This window comes from Rattus norvegicus, chromosome 7 (assembly GCF_021556685.1).
Source record: "Rattus norvegicus strain SHRSP/BbbUtx chromosome 7, alternate assembly SHRSP_T2T, whole genome shotgun sequence".
NCBI classification, from domain to species: domain Eukaryota; kingdom Metazoa; phylum Chordata; class Mammalia; order Rodentia; family Muridae; genus Rattus; species Rattus norvegicus.
This window is the reverse complement of record NC_141540.1, coordinates 117,342,197-117,353,899: the sequence shown is the minus strand read 5'-3', so window position 1 is coordinate 117,353,899 and position 11,703 is coordinate 117,342,197. Positions and strand designations below refer to the sequence as shown.

Below are 11,703 nucleotides of genomic sequence, written 5' to 3'. Positions count from 1 at the left end.
ACGCTCTAAAAGGCTACTTTCTCACTAGGACAGGTCATATTTCAAAATAAATGAGGACTCTTGACTTTAGATGGATAATGCAAAGGCGATGGATGCATCAATCTTTTTGTCTTCTGCCTCAGCTGTCTACGAAAAGAAGAAATCGGCCTCTTTCTCGCTCTCAGTGAATGAACTTAAATGGAATAGGGTGCTAGTAAAATAGGCAGACGGAACTGATTTAAAAATGCTGACCACGCCCCCCCTCCCCGTTCCCCCAAACGCGGGAGGGCTCTCCGGGTCTCCACTTCACTACCCCGGCCGATCCGTTCTCCTCCGGAACATTAAATGCCTGCTCCGCCCCGGAAATACGTTCCGGTCTCCACTCACGTAGCTAGGTCGTGTATCGCGAGAATTCCGCGTCCGGCGCCCAGATCGCGCGAGACTGCGGAGGGAGCTGATGCTTGTGGCGCGCGCGGCGGCCGCGACGGACGCAAGATGGCGACGGCAACTATAGCTCTCGTAAGTGAATCCCTCGCGGCCGGGAGCGGCCGTCAACTGGTAGGAGTGAGTCGTAGGCCGGAACAGGGTGCGCAGGGGCCCCTGGGTGCGCATTGGCTTGACCCGGCCTCATACGGGCTTTCTGGTGGTCACCGGCACGCGGGGCGGAGGCGGAGCGGGAGCGCGCGGCTGTGGCTTGGCTGCAGCTTCCGGCTCGAGGACTTCAGTTTCCGGCAGCTGGGCGGGGTGGGCCGGCCGCGGGCTGCCCAGCTGGATTCCGGCGGGGCGGTCCTCTTTTTGCTGAGGCTGGGCGACAGTTGTCTAGGCGTCTGGGAGCCCTGGCGCCTGCTCCAGACCTGCGCGACTGCGCCCCTTATTGGGGACGCGGAAGGGGCGGGCCCACTGGCACTTGCTCTACGCCATGGTGCACAGAGAAACGGGTTTCCCATTCTATTACCACTCAGGAGGGGGAAAACATCCTCCACACCTTTCAGACAGTCTTTCTGTCCCTGGCTCTGTTGGAGAACCCCCGTCAGTGCCTACCTCCGTCACTGGTCTGGTGGGCATCATAAGACACTGCTCACCCCTTGTTTTGTTCAGCCCTGCTCAGCGTTTTCCCTGGTCAGTCAGGAATGTACCAAGAGTGACTACCACAAGTCTTCCTCCCCACTTGCTTTAGGAACTACTTATCTCTTGGACCCCCATTGCAGTCCAGTCTTTTATTAGCTGCCACCCTCATTCAGAGGTCTGAGACTACTTAAGCAGATGCCTACAGGTCAGACTACGGTAGGGTCAAGTAGTGTAGACAGGCTGTCATTCCTCAGCCTTAGCTGGGGACTGCACCTTCATATTGGGAGAGGGGCACTTGCTCCAGCCTGCGAGGGATAGATCTAGTGTGTACCACTCACATCAAGGCTACCTTTTGAAAAATAACACTCCGGGGTTGGGGATTTAGCTCAGTGGTAGAGCGCTTGCCTAGCAAAGGCAAGGCCCTGGGTTCGGTCCCCAGCTCCGAAAAAAAGAAAAAAGAAAAAAAAAATAACACTCCGATTCTTGAAGCTACAGGTGTAAATGGTCTTCGTGTAAAGACAACCAGAGAGTTGAGAGCTTGATGGCTGCTCTTAGGTGACTGTCAGATGATAGAAGAAGGGGGAGGGCAGAATATAAAATACTTTGAACAGCACTGGTAGAGAGCGGATACCTCATTTTTGGGTAGCCCCTGATGACTGAAAGGTTAGCCCGACACTACTGAAAGTTGGTGTCATTGTTGAGATGGGCTCAAACAGTAGTCTCACCACTGAAGCAGCTGGAATAGTCTTTGCCAGCATCTGACCATGAGTCCCGAGAATTGTCTGTCTCTTGTTTTGCTACATCCACAGTGCTCAGCACAAGCTTGGCTACCCAGGAAGTAGCACTATACCCTTGAAGGGACCTGAACAGATGGAAGACAGCGTCCTTCAGCCAGTCCTATTCTTGGGGCCTGGCACTGCTCTCAATGGTACTAATATTGCTAGAACCTGTGGCTTGCTTTCCATATGCAGAGTCTTAAGGGACTTCATGGAAAATGATTCCGTAACTCTTGGCTGCTGCCTGAAAGATAGGCCATGCCCCTGCATAAGAGGAGATTCAGGGACTTGGGGATTTAGCTCAGTGGTAGAGCGCTTGCCTAGGAAGCGCAAGGCCCTGGGTTCGGTCCCCAGCTCCGAAAAAAAAGAACCAAAAAAAAAAAAAAAAAGGAGATTCAGGCCTAGATTTTAGGTGACTTGCTCAGGTTATTTAATATGCTTTGTAATTGAAGTAACTTTTTTCTGAACTGGTGAAGGGCAGAGCTTGGCTTGCATACCTGAGACACTCAGCTTCAAACCCCTCAAGGGATCTTCCCCTCTCTCCATGCACCAAGGCTGAGACGCATATTAGTGTGACCAGCTATGATAACAAATGATAGTTTTCTCTAGGCTCTCCCAGTGACTGCATAGAACAGAGTGTTAGACTCTATTGGAGAACTCTGCTGTGGTAAATAGGCTAAATTGGGTCCTATGTAGTATCCACAGGTGAGCTTTCTCTGGGATTGTGCACGTGCATTGTCTGCTGCTTTCAGCACTATTCCTGTCCCTAGGTGGCTACTCATTTGGAGAGGCAGAAAGTCATACATGTGCCCCAGGGACAACAATCTCAGTGTCTGGCTCATGCCTGAAGCATGCTTTCACTGTGGGTGTTGAGAAGCAGCCTCTTGTTCTGCGGATACCTGTGCCACAGGAGTCACCACTCCTCTGGTTTTCTCTGGGATATCATTCTGAGTCACACTGGAACAGACAGAAGAGCACACTCAATGTTGGTAGCACCAGGAGCTACCACAAATAGGCTGTGTTAGCCATAGATTCTGCTTCCATCACAAGGTCTTCGTAGTGCATTAGGTTCTGCTGCCAGTCCCTCCAGTAGCCTGATGACCTGAGGGACTTTGTCCAAGTTGCCAGCCTCTGGCTTTCTTTCTAAAAATGGGCACAACTATCTTTCTATGTCTTTTGGTACTTGTGGATCATGTACTTTAGCTCATGGTAGGGTAAGCACATTCTTTTGTTACTGCGGTCTTCTGAGAAGTTGGGTGGACTTTAGGGCCCTTCTATCACATCCCACTCCTTACTATATTGCCTACCTTTACCTGAGGTCTATTAGGTGACAGGGACACCACAGGCTTGATAAGAGCTCCACCTCTTGAGGGCTGCCTTGGACAGGTGTTCTCTGTGTCCCTTCTGATGGTGAGAGCCAAGCTCTCAGCTGTCATTCTAGGACAGTTTTTTCACTTTGTCTGCTGGGTGAGGGAGGCCTGGATTTGCCCAGAGCTCATGAAATTACTGGAATGGATGTTGAGCTAAGAGGCCTAGCCCAAGTGATGGAAGCAGTGTTCTTGCTTCCATGGGAAGGATGGGGGAACACAGCCAGCTGGTCACCCTGACATCTAATATGGCTCAGTCTGTCAGCAGAGAAGGGTGGCTTTCTTTGGCCTTGGGCTAGAACACTGCTTGCTTCTGTCCTTTTCTTCTTGTCTCATGCCAGAAGACTGTCAACTTGGGCCTGGCCCAGCTGCTGCTCTGCTTTCTGTCCGTACCTGGGGAGCTGTGTATGTGCTGGCAGGCTAGAGGGTATAAGGGCAGTGCAAGGTGGGGGTGATTAAGACTCAGTGGACCTTCTTAACCCTTGCCCAGCTTCCCTTATTCTAGATGGGAAGGCAACCTTCAGCTTTGGACGAGGAGAGGGTCTGGGTGATAGGTTGTATGACTACTTATATTTCCCTCCTGCCTGCAGCAGGTCAATGGCCAACAAGGAGGGGGGTCGGAGCCAGCAGCAGCGGCTGCAGCGGCGGCGGCGGCAGTGGTGGCAGCAGGAGACAAATGGAAACCTCCACAGGTATTAACCTTAAATATGACTTTCCTTCGCCTGCCTGCCTGCCTGCCAATGCATTTCTGGGCCTAGAGAGACCTGATTGGGCCAAGTTGGAGATTTGGGTGGGGGAAAGTTTGGGGCCTAGCCTTGCCCCCTCCTCAGCCTGCTACTGTTTGGTTTCTTTTCTGTGAGAGTCTATCTAGCCTAAGCCTGGCAGGGCCCGACAGTTGGCCAGCCAGGCAGCAGGGGGAAGAGATGGGGATGGTGGGAATAAATGCGGTCAGCCCTCAGTGGTGCTGGCTCTGAGCCATTAGCATTGTTCAGAAGGATGGGCCCTCTGTTTCAGAATGGCAGTGTTATGACTAGAGCTAGAAATAGGGGTTTTCATTTTATCTCTTTGTTTTCATGTAAGTGAAACAGCAAAATAATATGTAAGTCAAAGCACACGTGTGTTAGGGGACCCTCTCCCCCTCATGCTCTCTGGAGTTCTGGGTGGGTATAGATGGATTTTGTTCTCTAGTTACTGGCCCATGGGAGCACATCTTCTGGGATGTGACGCTGGACTCTGTTGTTGCTAGGTGATAGATCCTTTATTCCCGCCTCCACAAGAGTCCCACAAGGTTTCAGCAAGATACTGTGGTAGCCTCTGGTTAGGTCCTCCAGGCACTGGTGTGTGTGTTGGGGGTGGGGGGGTGCAGGCAGAGATATTGGTATGCATCGGTAGATCTTGGGCAGTTGTGGGGGCTGACTGGCTGGCCAGTGTGCTGTTGGTTGGTGGGAGAAGGGCCTTTTGTTCACCAAGACAAAGAAGAGATTGAAAAGTTTCTAGGGGGCTGAGAAGAACTGGCATTGATTTCCATGGTGACAGCCTACTCTAGTGTCACAGTCTTAGAGGCTTGGGGCCAGCTGAGAGGGCAGAGGACAGATCTAGTATGAGCCAGACTGCAGTCTTGGTCCCGTCCGTTGGCAGCTCTTGAGTGCCTTTAGGGTCTTCTTGAGACTACCCCAGAGGGGCCTTATAAGTGTCCTACCTTTTGACCTTTGAACAGAAACTCATCAGCACTCCAGCATCCATGATGGGGTCCATGGGGTTTGAGTCAGTCAGACCTGGTCTGTCTTCTTTGTGTTCCAGTCCTTGTCTGTTACTCCTATGTTGAGGACCTTCCTTTCTTTCTCTGCTGATGCTCTCAAAGGTCGTGTCTGTCTTAAAGCCTAGAAGAGTAAGCAGAGGTATTTAGAACTAGTATTTACATAGGCTGTCTCTATTACTCCCAGGGTCTGCTGGCTCTGACGTTATGCTTTCCCTGTTTACATGAATGTGTTCCTCCCCTGCAGACAACTTGGAAATGGCTTTGATGGGAACTTAAAACACAATTCTAGTAGTGTTCAGGTGTCAAGCTCTCCCCCTGGCCAGCATTGCCTGTTCTACATTAATTTGGCTAGGGTGGGGCTCTGTTAATGGAAGTAGGTTGTAGCCCCTTATAGGGCTCATGAACTGAGGAGTAACACCCACCCTCTGGGAGGTATGCTTTGAAAGAATGTCTTCAGGCCTGAGATGAGCATTGCTGGAGGGAAGGTCTCTTGTATTCACTTGTTCTGGGGTAGCCTGTTGAGAAAACCAAGAGGTTATAGTGTCTGGTAGCCTATGAGTAATGAGTCTTTGGTCCTGGTTCTGTTTTCTGGGCTCTGGAGGACAATAAAGGTTGGCTGTTCTACAAGACTTGGGACAGAGACTCTGGGATCAAATTGTCAACAAAGGCAGGCACACTGCTCTCCTGTGTTGCATGAAGAGGCCATTGTGTTGCCCTACAGGGTACCTTCTTAGTTTACTATGTCCCATCCACGAGTCATGTCTATGACAAAGGCCTGAGTGGGTATAGCAATGTCTGAAGGAAAGGCCTGTATTCTAACCAGGCAGGAAGTAGTTTGTATTGGGGCTTATCTCTTGCTTTGGTTCAAGAGACTAGGGATAAATGGCCTCTGGGATTTCTGGGATAACATGAGAAATCTTGAGTTTGCTGCTGAACAACTCCCCTGTTTCCTACTCCAGGGCACAGAATCCATCAAGATGGAAAATGGGCAAAGCACAGGCACCAAGCTGGGGCTGCCTCCCCTGACGCCCGAGCAGCAGGAGGCCCTCCAGAAGGTGAGAGTGCATCTCCTGAGCACAACTGCTTAACCAGGGTTGGTAAGGCAGGCCATCCCCCCTGCAGGCTGGGCCCCCCAGTGCTCCTCACTGCCATCTCTTACAGGCCAAGAAATATGCAATGGAGCAGAGCATCAAGAGTGTGCTGGTGAAGCAGACCATCGCCCACCAGCAGCAGCAGCTCACCAACCTGCAGGTGAGCCCTACCACCCTCCTGCACGCCACAGCCACTATCTTGGGGCTGGCTCTGCTGGAGGCCCTTCTGCCCAGCCTGGGCCAGGAAGTCTCCACTGCCCCTCCCCACTACCTCCACCATCTCCTCCTCTTCTCTGCCTCCTCCTGTGCCTGTGGCCGACTGCCCCCCAGAAGGTGTTATCACTCTCAGACTCTCAAGATTCATTCTCTGGACCACCAGGGTCCTCTCTGAGGCATGAGTGGCCTGGCCTTTCCTCCGGTTGCTTGATAAGGCCCCTTCTCCACACCCTTCCCACTCCTTCTCTGTAGCTCTGCCCAGTTCTCCTTCTTGGTCTTCCCACTAGATCCTCTGGGTCTTACCATACCCTTGTCACCCAGACTGTGTACAGCCATGATGGCAGCATGTAGATTGTGATCCTCCTTGCCCTTATGGTCAGGCCTTTATCCCTGGGGCCCTCGATTGAAGGGGCAGTCTAGGGGTGTGCTCCACTGGGCCCTACTCTAGGCTGGAGGCTGTGTTATCTATGGGAAGAAGCCTATGTAAAGCTGGCAGGTTCCTGGGCCTTGAGCCTTCCCACCCCCAGGTCCAACCCTCAGACATTGATACTGGCTGTTCACTGTGCTCTGTCCATCCCTCTCCTACCTCCCTTCCTTCTGCCCTCGCCGGTCCTGCTGCAAAGGCTGTGGGGCGGGGCACCTGGGGCTCTGAAGCCCCCCTGGGCAGGTGCCAGTGACCAGCCAGAGTGGCCAGCAGTGTGGGAAGGCAGGCGGGCCTCCCTGGCAGGGCGGGGACTCCGCGCCTTGCTGCTGTCTGCGTGAGGTGTTGACAAGAGCGGGAGACTGCTCGGCTCCAACAGACTGAACTCTGTCTTTACTGTCTTTCAGATGGCAGCAGTGACAATGGGCTTTGGAGATCCTCTCTCACCTTTGCAATCGGTCAATAGAAATGCTCACTTCTTCTGGGGCTCATGTCCTTAGTCAGGGCTAGAGGGGGGCAGTGCAGCCCACTGCTGGGGACCTTGCTCCTCTGGCCGGCCCTGCCCGCCAGCTCTGGACGAGCACAGCAGAGCGCCAGGCATGGTGGGGCCAGTGGTGTGGGCACTCACCCCAGGACCGCCCCTGGGGAGGCCTCCATCTGCTCTGAGGGCCAGGTAACTGCGGAGGGCAGCCGCGGCAGCCAGCCAGGGAGGGTAGCTGCCAATGCCAGCTCATCTGTGCCTTGCCACCCCATGTGGGGGATGTACCTGTGGGCCTCCAGCTCCGGCAGTCTCCAGGCTGCCCGGGCTCTTGGGGTGGGGTCAAGCTCCTTGATAAGAGAGGGGTCCTAACTGTGGCCCCATCATGCTCTGGAGGGAGGATGGATGGAGGGGATGGGGGATGGGGGCCTGAGTGAGCAAGAGAGGGAAGGGCAAACAATAATTTGGGTCATAGACCTAGCTCTCAGCAAGGGGTAGAGGTCACATGGTCATGGCTGCATTAAGCAGAGGAGTCTGGGAAGGAGATGGCTCTTCCTTGCCCAGAGGCAAGTTGAAGTGGCCAGGCCCTATCGTGTGGGGAGATCCTGTGGGAAAGACATGGCCCTTTCTCTGGGGTATCCACTTGGAGTGCCACCCCTGGATGAGTTGCCCTCACATTTGAGACATACTCTGTCTACTCTGGAAAGCATGTCTGAAAGGGATCTATTGACCCTCTGTGGAGTCCTGGGAGATATGGTCAGAGAGACCTGTAGTTGGGTGGTCTCGCCTCAAAGGGGAGACTTGGCACTCTCTTGTCAAAGTGTGACCTGAAGGACAGATTGGCTTCATTTCCGCGTGGGGCTTAGAGAAGGGGTGGCTCTACCATTGGGGTCCTTCATCTGGACAGTAGCTGGAGGCTTGTTAGCTGCCAGTTTGAGGGAATGGTCCCAGATTCAGGGAGCTCTTAATGTGAGGAAAGATAGGCCCCACCTGGATAAAGTTGTGTTAGTGGACCTTTTAGTCCTCTCTCTTAGGGAGACTGGGCTGTACTAGGCCTGCTAATGTCTGAAGAAGTAAATTGGTCTCTTGCCACTGGGACCTTTGTTAGGGTGAGAGGAGCCCTTGTTTGTGTTAAGGAGGAAGGGCCCTGGCCCATGGGGCTCTACCTGTGGCCCATTATGTGTAGTTCTAGAACCCCCTGGCTGGCATATCTATGCAGTGTTGGAAGGAGCCTTTCCCAGGGCATGGTTGGTCCCTCATTATAGTGGTCCAGCTCACTGCTAGTCCTGCCAGCTTCCCAGCCCTAAGGATCCCTGAGGCTTCTTCATTGGGTTCTCTGCTGCCTCGTGATGCTCTTACCTGGGCCAGCTCTTGTGGCTACAGTCATGTGCTCCCAGCAGCTCTTTTTTGTGGGAGGTGTTGGGATGGGGAAAGTATAGAGCACACTGAGTCCTCACCTATGTCTCCCTGCATGAGCACTTGCTCCTTGTTCTCTCCAGAGAGCCCCTTTCTGGGCTCCAAATTCCTTCCCTGGGATCTCTTCTGGGCACTGGCTGCCCTGTCTTCTGCCACCCTCTTTTCTGGCCTCCATGCCAGTAGGTGTGTCTGGCTTGGACAGCTCCTCCTTCCCTCTTCTGTCCCAATACTTGGATGGGCTAGTGGGAGGATCTCCCAGCCCAGCCCAGGTACCTGGTCTCCAGACTACAGAAGTGGGCTGAATTATAGGTCATTCAGCCTTGCCTTCTGACTACCTGTCAGCTCTGCTGCCAAAGTCTGTCTGGGACCTGGGTGGGCTGGGCACTTCCATGTCCTGCTGTTGGGCCTGGCCTTCCTTGGGGTGGGGTCCTGCTGACCCCTAAACCCTGGCTGCAAGGGCCCAACCTGCACCTCACTGCTGCGTGGGGAGTTCTTCCCACAGCAGCACTGGGCGGGTGGGCCAGGATGGGAGAGGGCTGCTGAGTCTTCTGCCTTCCTGACAAGCCAGTGGCTCTCTCCTTCTGTCCTGCTGCAGATGGCAGCTCAGCGGCAGCGGGCACTGGCTATCATGTGCCGGGTGTATGTGGGTTCCATCTACTATGAGCTGGGAGAAGACACTATTCGCCAGGCCTTTGCTCCCTTTGGCCCCATCAAGAGCATTGATATGTCCTGGGACTCCGTTACCATGAAGCATAAGGTAAGCAGATAAGAGCTATCCCGGTGCCCTAGCTTGCTCTTCTATCTGCTTTCCTTGCCTTATAACACCTTCCTCTATTTAGGGCTTTGCCTTCGTGGAGTATGAGGTCCCAGAAGCTGCACAGCTGGCTTTGGAGCAGATGAACTCTGTGATGCTTGGGGGCAGGAACATCAAGGTAAGGACAAGAAAGTTTGGTCTTGGGCCTAGAGTAATTGAGTGCTTTGTGAAGTTACATACAAGCAGTCACCACAGGCCTAGGCTGATGTTTGTTCTTGACCTCCTTCAGGTGGGAAGACCTAGCAACATCGGACAAGCCCAACCCATCATAGACCAGCTGGCTGAGGAGGCTAGGGCTTTCAACCGAATATACGTGGCCTCCGTACATCAGGACCTGTCTGATGATGATATCAAGAGTGTGTTTGAAGCCTTCGGCAAGATCAAGTCTTGTACGCTGGCCCGGGACCCCACAACTGGCAAGCACAAGGGCTATGGTTTTATCGGTGAGTTTGGGAAGGGCCAAGGAGAAGAGGAAGCCCACCTCATACTGGGGCTGGCTTTTCTCACTGCTCATCCTGCCCTGCAGAATATGAGAAGGCCCAGTCGTCCCAGGATGCTGTGTCCTCCATGAACCTCTTTGATCTGGGTGGCCAGTACTTGAGGGTGGGCAAGGCCGTCACACCCCCAATGCCCCTGCTAACACCTGCCACGCCTGGAGGTCTCCCGCCTGCTGCTGCTGTGGCCGCAGCTGCAGCCACAGCCAAGATTACAGCTCAGGTGAGAGCTGGTGCAGTGATGTGTGTTTGACAGTGGGTGGACAGACCCACTAATCCTTTGGGAACTGGCTCTTTAGATGGTTTTGGGTGGAAGACTCGGACTAGAAACTGACTATGGTTGCCTTTCGGTTGCAGGAAGCAGTGGCTGGAGCTGCAGTGCTGGGTACTTTAGCCACACCAGGACTAGTGTCCCCAGCACTGACACTGGCCCAGCCCTTAGGGGCCCTACCCCAGGCTGTCATGGCTGCCCAAGCCCCTGGAGTCATCACAGGTAAGTCTGGATGGGTCAGGTTCTCCACCATTCCTTTCCCCTCTCCTCTAAGGTCTGCCTTCAGCTTTCTAACCCATGCTTACTTCAGTGTAATCACTTGAACCCAGGGCAGGCTGGTTATAGCCAACCATCTCTATTCCTTCTTGAGAGAGGATGTATGCGTGGCTGTTAAACTTGGTTGGTTTTGCTGCAGGTGTGACACCAGCCCGCCCTCCTATTCCGGTCACCATCCCCTCTGTGGGAGTGGTGAACCCCATCCTAGCCAGCCCGCCAACGCTGGGTCTGTTGGAACCCAAGAAGGAGAAGGAAGAGGAGGAGCTGTTTCCAGAGTCAGAGCGGCCAGAGATGTTGAGTGAGCAGGAGCACATGAGCATCTCTGGCAGCAGTGCTCGACACATGGTCATGCAAAAGCTACTCAGAAAACAGGAGGTAGGTAGTGCACTGGTGCCATTGCTGCTTGTACGGTAGTACGGACGTAGTGGTCGATAGGTCACAGCGTTCAGTTATCTTTCCCACAATCACAGCATTCAATTCTCTTTCCCACAGTCTACAGTGATGGTTCTCCGAAACATGGTGGATCCCAAGGACATTGATGATGACCTGGAGGGAGAGGTGACAGAGGAATGTGGCAAATTTGGTGCTGTGAACCGGGTCATTATCTACCAAGAAAAACAGGGCGAGGAGGAAGATGCAGAAATCATCGTCAAGATTTTTGTGGAATTTTCCATGGCTTCAGAGACTCACAAGGCCATCCAGGCCCTCAATGGGCGCTGGTTTGGTGGTCGCAAGGTGGTGGCTGAAGTGTATGACCAGGAGCGTTTTGATAACAGCGACCTCTCTGCGTGACTTTGGCCTCATTTCCTGGACTTGCACTTGCCCCTTCCTTCCTTTGGGTTTTGTAAAGTGTTAAAAGTGGTGTGTCCCTGGGACCAGGCACTCTGCCCAGCCCACCCTGTAGTGTACATAAAGATGCAGATACTGCTGGCCCTGATGTCCCTGTGTCTGAAGTTGGTCCCATGACCTAGGCTGGTTATGTGTGGAATGTCTTACCTGGGTTCAAGGCACCCGGGACAAGGAGGGTGTTAAGCATGGTGTGCAGGGATGAACAGGAGGGACCAAGGTTTGGGACAGGCTTTGCTTTATCTCCAGTTGAGGGGAGTGATGGCTTGCAGTCCTTCCCTACGTGAATATCGCTGAGAGCAGTCCGGACCCGAGATCTGTAGTATCCAGGACCGAGAGCTTTTTGCGGGCGGTTGGGAATCTTAGTTATTACAGCTACTACTATGGGTCACGCCGGAACTGGCCCGGAAGTCCCGACATGCCCTGCGCGA

At 53.5% G+C, this 11,703-nt stretch overlaps 1 protein-coding gene and 1 long non-coding RNA gene across 9 annotated transcripts; one reads left to right on the top strand and one right to left on the bottom strand.

Annotated features, from left to right (window-relative positions):
- Nucleotides 1-435: 435 nt before the first annotated feature.
- Puf60 (poly-U binding splicing factor 60) lies at nucleotides 436-11,363 on the top strand. 8 transcript variants are annotated; one of them, XM_087559291.1, is made up of 13 exons: nucleotides 436-498; nucleotides 1,857-1,975; nucleotides 3,781-3,882; nucleotides 5,909-6,004; nucleotides 6,111-6,200; nucleotides 7,085-7,135; nucleotides 9,167-9,328; nucleotides 9,411-9,503; nucleotides 9,615-9,828; nucleotides 9,912-10,102; nucleotides 10,237-10,372; nucleotides 10,566-10,801; nucleotides 10,919-11,363. In XM_087559291.1, exons 2-13 carry the CDS (start codon nucleotides 1,973-1,975, stop codon nucleotides 11,216-11,218), a joined length of 1,674 nt encoding a protein of 557 aa, XP_087415417.1. In that variant the 5' UTR covers nucleotides 436-498; nucleotides 1,857-1,972; the 3' UTR covers nucleotides 11,219-11,363. The 8 variants fall into 8 exon arrangements, with proteins under 8 accessions (XP_087415417.1, NP_001178809.1, NP_001386320.1 ...); NM_001191880.2 differs by lacking the exon at nucleotides 1,857-1,975 and having other exon boundaries at nucleotides 3,784-3,882; NM_001399391.1 differs by lacking the exon at nucleotides 1,857-1,975.
- On the bottom strand, nucleotides 4,427-11,673 carry LOC102548315 (uncharacterized). Its single transcript, XR_015625721.1, has 3 exons — nucleotides 11,423-11,673; nucleotides 5,372-5,464; nucleotides 4,427-5,070 (listed from the first exon to the last, which is right to left on the bottom strand). It is a non-coding gene; the product is annotated as an uncharacterized LOC102548315 (long non-coding RNA).
- Nucleotides 11,674-11,703: the final 30 nt, after the last annotated feature.